The sequence below is a fragment of the Quercus robur genome, chromosome 5, assembly GCF_932294415.1.
Source record: "Quercus robur chromosome 5, dhQueRobu3.1, whole genome shotgun sequence".
NCBI lineage: Eukaryota > Viridiplantae > Streptophyta > Magnoliopsida > Fagales > Fagaceae > Quercus > Quercus robur.
In genome coordinates, this window is record NC_065538.1 from 42,799,926 (window position 1) to 42,809,293 (window position 9,368).

Consider the following 9,368-nt stretch of genomic DNA (forward strand, 5'->3'; position numbering starts at 1 on the left):
AGTAGACTTCAGCAAAATGACAGATAAGTCAATTTGTATGACAATTTGGTTTCTATATGTCCATGTATTGGATGCAGGTTCACTTGCTGCATGATTGGATTAGACACAAGCTGGGGTACTCTAAAAGTAGATGGTCTAACTGCCACAATTAATTGCTAGAAACTTGAAAGTGCTGGAGAGTAGTTTGATGCCATAAAAACATTTTTTAAGCTCTAACTTTCCTTTCAAATAGAGGTGTACATGATGCGATTTTGCACCTGCAGCCGAAGGTGGCTGCATTTAGTGGTTGGTTTTGGTCAGTTCACGTGCGGTCAGTTCATATGCGATCAAAGCGCTTTTTTGTATACCTCTATTTTTATATACAATTTTATCTTGTCCAACTTATCTTTTAAGTTAATGAAAATATATTCTTTCTTGAGGTGTTTTATATATATTTTTTTTTTCAACTTATTTGTTTATGTAAATTTTTTTAACAATTATATTTGCTTATGGGTTTGGTTAATGTGTACCTTAAGACTACGCTCTAAAACACACATTAACCGGACCCATAACAAATATGGTTAACAAATATCGTAGGGAATAGTTTTACTAGTGCAGGCCTATAAAGTAAGACTATTTGTGCTACTATCGAGACCTATCAATAATGTGGTCTTGGAAGGTAGAGCCAATCTTAATCTTTGCTTTCTATCTTTCACTATTATTCTTATGCGACAAGGGGAAAAATAGAGGTTGTGGTCCTCACAGTCACAGTTAATTCTTCTCCTTTTTCAACTGTCTATCATCAAGGTTATTAGTCTTCTTCCTCTTGACTATCTGCTAGCTCCTATAGCTCCCATATATTTCTCCTTAGTTGTCTTGTTGTGTGTTTGCAAATGGAAACAAGCAAAGCTGAGGAGAAGAGGAGCTTCAAGTACAAGATGGAGGATGAGGATGAAGATGAGGATGATGATGAATATACCAATACTGAATTAGGATCTGGAGAGGAAGAGAGAAATAAGAGAATGATGACTCCCTCTCCCTCTACCAAGAAAGGTTCCGGTGGCGGAGGAGGGTCAACGCCGCCTACTTGCCAGGCTGAGGATTGCAATGTTGATCTGACTGATGCCAAGCACTATCACCGCCGCCACAAGGTGTGTGACTTTCATGCCAAGGCTCCGGTAGTCAGCGTTGCCGGAATCCAGCAAAGGTTTTGCCAACAATGTAGCAGGTTAGAAACCCTAGTTTTCCTATTCTTTTTTTCTTTTTACAATATAAAAGTTGAATTTCTCTCTTTTTCTATATTTTGTTTTGCCATATAGTATTCTAACCAAAAAGATATAATTGAAGTTAATTAATTAAGCCCTGGATATACTATTTATTATGGATCTTCCGGTGTATCAAAAACAACATGGCATATGAGCATGATGCATGTGTCTATATCAAGCAAAGTAAATTACAGCATTTGAGCATTTTTAGTAAGCCTAATACCAATTACCAATGCCACATGATGAAACTTTCCTTAACAAATTACACGAGAACAAGAAGTACTACTGTTTTTCCTAAACAATTACACACAATTAGTATCATTTTCTCCTACCCAACCCTAGGTCTATTCTAAACCAAAGATATCCACGCAGTACACATGACTTGTAGGACTCAAAAGATAGGGATCGATGAGCTCAAAGCCATGCAATTAGTATGGACAAAAGCTTCAAAATGAACTACGCCAAGAACCCCCATTTCAACTCCTAGTTCTTGACTATTTTGTTGAAACCCGTACAGCTTAATAATGTTCGTATCTAATAATGCCTAGTGGGCCTTCTATATATAGAATTGATTTCATGGTCTAAAACTTTTAGCCTTTAGGCTTTCTGACAGTGTACTATTTGAAATCCGACAAATTAGACTTATTTGAACCATCATATTATTATTGTGTCTGTTGGATGAATGTCTCTCAAAATTTCGGTGCTATAAATTTCACCTTTTATTAGACTTATTTGAACCATCATATTATTGTTAGACTTATTTGAACCAACATATTATTATTATTTTTCGGTGCTATAAATTTCACCCTTTTTTTCTTTAAAAACTAATGTTATTTTATATGATGAAGCCAAATGTAATATTTGGTTCTGGGAGGACTCATCCTTGGAGTATATAGTAATTAAGTCACACAAATTAGGATCATCCTAACAATGGATTTGAGAGTATTTCAATTGGTTTCAAGAATTAGGGTGGAGTAGAACTCATCTCTCAATTTTATAGGCCAAGTACTATACTTACTCTTAAGTCTTAACCCCATAAGCAGAGGTTTAACCCATCATCACTAAGGTGGGTCTAGAGGATAGGATATGAGAACGGGAAGTTTTTAGTTATCCATCGTTACCCAATCCAAAGATCAACTCCATCAGTGTTCATAGCTCATATACTTAGAGAAGGATTAAAGATGGAGTTTCTCTAAATTATACAAGAAATTTAAATAGGACATTAAATAATCAAAATAGAATATCATTCAATCATTCAAGATTAGCAGAAAAGAAGTTTGGCCAGCTTTGAAACTCACATACGGCCTCTTAGGTTAGCATACACAAGCTCGTACCTTGTGCATGTGAGGTTCTCTTCTCTAGTAAAAAGCTTTTAGCAAATGAGGGGGGGCAATGGTGAAGAAAAGGCTATACAAAGTTATAGATGTCATCACCCCCCTCGGGTTGATGACATCTATAACTTTGTATCCTCCTTATTTGATTAATGGAGTTTCATTTTTGATCAAGGCAAAGTTCCATAAAAAACTTTCACCTTCTTCAAAATAGAACTTACAAAGAACAAGCATTGTTTTTTAATAAGCCAATTCGTTTGAGATCCCGTAGATCAACTTTTCAATTATCGAATGCTCAATTTTTTACAAGAAAAACATAAACTTTTAAAAAATTTCTCACCAATATAATACTTCATATCATCATTATATATAATCAGACTTATAAAACCTACACATTCAAAGATATCAAGATATGGAAAAATTACCTAACAAGAAATACGTGCGATTCGCAAGTTATGCACAACCCACATATGAAGTATAAAAACAAATTATGTCTAGAACAGAATGGAACTTTAGAAGTTGTACCTAAGCAAATAAGGCAAATAAACAGAAAAATAAACCAAGTTAGTAATGACTACCATCATATAAACTTAAACAAAAATATGACCATCAAATTCAAATATATCAAACAAAGAGAGAGAAACCTTACCAACAACAAATATGTGCCTTTCACAAATCACAAGTGGTGCACAATCCACATATTTGAATAGACCTTTTGTCAATAGTACAAGTATAAGACTAAGTTGCATCTAGAATAAGAAATAAGGTTTTAAAAATTTATACTTGACCAAAAAAGGGAGAAAATGTCCTAATACCTACTCAACTTTGGAGTAGTTGCACTAAAACCTCTAAAATTTTATTTTAGCAAAGTACATAAACTTTGATACTGTACCAATAAGACTCCTTTTACATTTTTTCCCCCCACCAATTTAACCACTTTTTGCACAAATAATTCTTTTAAAATTGAAAATGAAGAAGTCAATGGCAATAACATAGAAGTTTAAGGATCTATTTGTTACAATACCAAAGTTGATGTACTCTATTTGTTACAATGCTAAAATTTATGTACTAAATTGGCTAAAATAAAAGTTTAAGGGATATAAAAGCAATTCTCTAAAATTCAGGGGATTTTGAGACATTTTACTCCCCCAAAAAAAAAAGCAAATAAACTAGAATATTAAAACTAATCGAGTTAGTAATGACTAATGACTAGCATCATATAATCTAAATTAAACAAAAATATAACCAACCAATTCAAAGATATCAAAGAAAGTGAGAAAATTTTACCAACAACAAACAACTTATGTTAAATTCATGAATCGTGGTTTTATTTCTCTTATCCCAGTTAGTAGCAACTTTATCACTTTTAATGACACGATTAAGGTAGTTGTTATCAAACAAGTTGTTAATCTCGAGAAATTATTTACTCCTACAGAGCCTTTTGTAAGTTACGCACAATCCACATATCTAAATAAGTCTTTTGTCAACCATGCAAGTATATAAGACTCACAAATTTCTTAATATCAAATTCAACTAGGCATAACTCCCTAAAGAACCCTAGACCACAATTAACTAGAACCCAAAGACGCATTAGAAACACAAAAGGGACTTAAGAATGTAGTAGAGGTGAAAGTTTTTCATGAGAAAATGACAATACATTTTAGAGAAACAGAATAGAGAGTTTGAAAAATTGTCTTTATCTCTCTACTTAGAAGTGAAGCAACTTAAAAGCCCTAGGCCTTCTTATATAGGGGAGCCTCTAGGGTTTTTACTAGGTGTCGGGCTAGGGCAGTCCCTAAAAGCTCTTTTTGAACTCGAATCTTGAAATTCTTGATTTGAGATCAAACTTGGAAAACAACAGAGGTTAAACCATGCATTTGTCACATCCATAATATCAATAGCTTACATTACATTTTCACATCTATAATTTTTTATTTCATTGTTGAAAAATTAAGGTGAATATGAGTATATTGATCAATGTTTATGCAAGGAGTATTTTGGCCTTAAAACGGTTTTAGTATGTCTATTTTCTCCAATGTCAATGGAAAGGTTGTTCTGACTCTTATGTGTCAAGTGCAAAAGCTTGTTTTTCTTATCTGAAATGATTGTTGGTATATACTTTTCTTACAAAATAATTTTACAAAATTTTCATAGAGAATTATGCGAGTTATTTCAGATACTTTTCTTACAAAGTCATCTTGCAAAATTTTCATAGTCACTTATGTGAGAATTGTCTTATCAAAACACATGTCACACACAACCTGAGTCCCATCCCAATGCATTTGGTGTGTAAAGTGTCATCCCATAAATATAAAAAATAAATAAAATAAAAAATAAAAATAAAAATTTGAAATAGTCTATTTTTTCGTGTAGCATTGCTATGAAATTTAAATATTCTCTGTTTAATTCTCAATTTTTTAATGTTAAGAGTCTTATAACTCAATAAGTCTTCTAGTGTAAAGAGATTTAATCCCCCCCCCCCCCCACCCCTATTGCAACTACTTATAAAAAAAATTTAATTATAAATTAAAGAACAAAATGAATAATTTTTTTGCTATAACTTTCTATTGATTAATCTTGTATAATCTTCCTCTATTCCAAATTGAAGTGTATAAATGTGTTCTCTCATACTTTCATGTGCTTCTTTTTTATTAACCTAAAATATTTTTCAAAAGATATTTTTGCATTCAATTTTATTATGAACACAAAATTTTCACAATTCCTTAAAGTAATTTTATTACTAGACTTATTCTTTTGCATTTGTAGGGTTTGGTACACTTTTTAATCTTTGTAAATAGAAAATACTTTCCAAAATCTAACACAGAATTATCCAAAAAAAGGTGTAAAATGTTTTGTGCATAGTGTTTAATTAGAATAGCTGAAAATCTTTGTCATAAAAATTTATTTTGTAGAGTCAACAACAAATAAACAAAATATTTTCTACACTACACGATTTTCTTTTTGACAAACAAAACTCACTTCTCCTAGATTCAGATCTAGTGTAATAGTTAGAGTTGTTGAACCATACACTAGTAAATCAATGAGTAAGATTGAAAGTTTTAAACTCACTTTTAATGCAAATATTGAATTAGAAATTTTTTTCCTCAAAAAAAGGCTCTCTCTTTTTATCTGTCAAACACAAACACACACACACACACACAAAGTTTCATGCGCCAACTCTAAGTACTGTGTGTGATCACTAGGGAAAATCTACTGTGCATTTCTTGTAGATCTAATTATCTCATTGAACCGAACAACAACAAACATTTTTTTAAAACCAATTTTAGAAATATAACTAATTAAACACGTTTTTACAAGAAAATATTTTGGGTTGAAACAAAGGAAGCACGATATATAATGAATCTTTGGTTTTGGTTATTCCTGATGTCTGAATAAATCTTGTACCCTCTTTCTTATCAATATGGACAGATCTTCCCTCCTTAATTGCCAAATGATAGAATAAATCTCCATTCTCAGCTTTTGATAGGATTGAATAAGTCTACTCCCTTCAAATAGAATTGAATAAATCTACTTCTCCCGTTTTCTAAATGATAGAATAGTTTTGCACAATGAACTTTGGAATAGGGATGAAGAAATCTTCTTCCTACGATTCATATAGTAGTGAAGAATTCTTCCCATAACACTATTCAGGTACTAAAAACGTATCTTCTGTCAATGTTGATAATTGTCTTATGAACTAAGTCTTATTACCTTGCCTTCTCAACTTCTGTAATTTGTAAGCAAGAGTCCCATTTGAAGTCCATGACTCCTACAATAAGAGAGTGCTTTCAAATGTTAAGAGAATAGGACGGCCATCAGGCCATGTTGATGCAATCCTTGTGAATTTTAGGATGATCAGGACATGATTAATTGTTCTTATAGTACCTTGAGTGATACGCTTGCACATGCTATTTGATGTGATTTCTATCGTAGAATTGGATCCATTCTTTTGGTTTTTCTCTTGTAGTTCTTAATTTCTAACCCTGTCCCCTTTGTAAAGTCTTTAGTCTTTGGATGTGCTTGTGTAAGTGCATTCAGACTTTAGACTTTATAGTACATTACTTGAAAGTAGTACTTTTTCTTATTTCCTAGAACATATAAGAGCCTTGTAAGTTAATTCAACTGGCATAGTATTTCCAACATTGAAGTCTAGAGTTTAAGGGTCTGTTTGTTACCATTGTTTAAACAACAGTTTTCGGTGTTTAAACAACAATATACGTATTTTCACACACTTTTTCATTTACAAGTATTTCCAAAAAATACAAACAATGTTACTAGAAATCTCTTACCAAACGGGCCTTAAATCTCATATTTTTATTTGTAATTATCGAATTATCAAGAAACAAAAAGCGTAGATAGGCCACTAGACATCCTACTTTCTCTAGCTAGGTTTGCTTCTTAGTTTTTTTCCCATGAAGTTCGTGTTAAACTGTTACTCATTACTAAAGGGAGAAAAAGAAATTAACCAATAAAATAATAAATAAACAGAGGAAAATCTAGAAAAAAAATACCTAATAAGGAAGAAAAAGAAAATGGACTATGTTCGTTTTCCTCAATTTCTTTCTTCACGAGCATTTATTTGAAATGGTGCTTTACAGGTTCCATCAGCTAACAGCGTTTGATGAATCTAAAAGGAGTTGTCGTAGACGTCTAGCTGGACATAATGAGAGGCGTCGGAAAAGCTCATCTGAATTTCATAGAGAAGGCTCGCATTGATAAGGATTAGTAATTGGAGGAAGACTTACAAAGTGGGAGAATTTAGATTTCTCCCTTAAAATTCCTTCCGATCATTTTAAGATCTATCGGTCAAAAAAAAAAAATCTACGCGGATGCATGCTCTCTCTCTTCTGTCAATCCTTAATTGGCTTTTCATTATGCACTATTGCTCTTTAATTTATCTAAAACATTAAAATAATTATGCCTAAAAGCATTTTGGCATGTACCATCCAATTGTGGCTAAGTGGTATTTGACTCATTGTTATATATATATAAAAGTCTACATTGCTCATATATATGGACTTTCCTTTAACGTTTTTCCCCCCTAAAGTTGTTCCATTTTAAATGAATTTCTTGTCACAAAATGATCACTCACCACTTGGGATCCACTTGCTTGATTTGAAAGTTTTCCCTCAAGAGATGGGAAGCCTTAAATGATTGCGTAAGTAAAAAGTAAAGTCTGATGGCTGTTCTAGTCCCTTTTAGGTTAAATATTTGTCACCTCTCCTTTTTACAAACACATCCAAAATATGCTAATAGAGGTGTGTTCTTCTTCCTAAGGTAGATTGTTGGACACTAATTTGATTCCCTAAATTTATCCCAAAACATGGTTTTATAATTATAACCCATTGAACTATTCACAATTATTTGTCTTCAAAGAACAGACAGCTGTAATAAGGATATAATTAATGTGATTTGATTTATCTCTTTTTCAAAGAGATACATGAATATAGAAATCATCTCATCTGTTTGATAGAAATTAAAGGATCCCATGACCATAAACTGGTTTGGGATCCCAAATCCCAAGCTTGTTTATTTAGAGCAGATCTAATTATTTTATAATTAAAAAATAATTTTTCGTATGTAATACAAATTGTATTTTGGTTGTTGTTTTCAATCGAATTTTAGCAAGGTTGTGAAGACTTTTCTGTATATCTAGAAAACCAATTGATTAGAATACCAAACTAAATTAAACTGTTAATCGTTTTAAAGGGAATAGTTTTTCTGACATTGTTCTAAAGTTAGCATGGATGGCACATCTCTATCATGTGTGCCTAGAAACAAATTGTAGATGGCATAAAATTCAGTTTTAGATAGGTGTTTGGATTGATGAAAACTGAGTTATATAACTTTGTAACTCTGTTTTCATAACCTCAAAACTCAAAAAATGTGAGCCCCACTGAAAACTTGATTGTTTGGATGAGTTTTTGAGTTAAGTTTCCATATATAACTCAAAACTCAACATTTTGAGTTTGAGTTACTCAAACTGAAAACAAATTTTGGATATTTCCAAATTTTGAGTTAAAAGTGAATGACAGTTTGGCAAATAAATGAAACTTAGTGGGGCCCACGTCAGTGTCTTGTTACTTCAGTGGAGTGTGTGACCACTACTCCCTTCTCTTTACTCTTTACTTTTTCACACCACGGATTCACTCTACACCCATAGTACATGGGCTCCACCACTTTATGCACAAATTTGAGTTTGAGACATGAGATATGCACCCAAGATATGAAATCAAACAAATATTTTTTCGAGTGAAGGAAAAAGTAGAGTGAGAGATATGAAATTGAGTTTAAGTTATGAGATATGGGATATAAATTTTGAGTGATGCCCAAACCAAACATCTTTTAGCTTCTTGTGGAAGTGTTTAGGGAACTCCTCTAGGTAGGAAGCTTGCTAATATTGAAATATTCTTCTTAAGATTTCTTATTTATTTATTTATATGTTTAATATTGTGTTTAGCTTGTTTTATGTGTTTTGCAAATAAGGGTTTTGATAATATGCCCCCATGTGGTATTGATCATTATCAAACACACCCATTACGATACAAAACCCTTGTGGAGTTGTGGTATTTAAAATTATGCATTAAACCCTTTTGTTAGACTTCCTTCGGTTATATTTGAACTGAAATTGACTGCATGTCCATCATGTGACCCAAAACACATGCATAATAGTTGTTTCTTTTCTTTTCTTTTTTGATGAGAAACTTGGAAGAATACCATTCCAACTTGAAAACGAGGTAAAACAGAGCAAGGGAAACAAGAAAATACAGTCATTTAAGCCTACAACATATCC

General features: G+C 32.3%; 1 protein-coding gene across 1 annotated transcript; it reads left to right on the forward strand.

Moving 5' to 3' along the window:
• Positions 1-587: 587 nt before the first annotated feature.
• Positions 588-7,585, forward strand: LOC126726003 (squamosa promoter-binding protein 1). The gene is made up of 2 exons (XM_050431085.1): positions 588-1,207; positions 7,174-7,585. Exons 1-2 carry the CDS (start codon positions 873-875, stop codon positions 7,289-7,291), a joined length of 453 nt encoding a protein of 150 aa, XP_050287042.1. The 5' UTR covers positions 588-872; the 3' UTR covers positions 7,292-7,585.
• The last annotated feature ends 1,783 nt before the right edge of the window (positions 7,586-9,368 follow it).

What these genes read in the sequence shown, in the direction of transcription:
- LOC126726003 (XM_050431085.1), top strand. Translation starts at nt 873, where the DNA reads ATGGAAACAAGCAAAGCTGAGGAGAAGAGGAGCTTCAAGTACAAGATG. An exon ending in TTTTGCCAACAATGTAGCAG is followed by an intron (nt 1,208 to 7,173) that starts GTTAGAAACCCT and finishes GGTGCTTTACAG; the next exon opens with GTTCCATCAGCTAACAGCGT.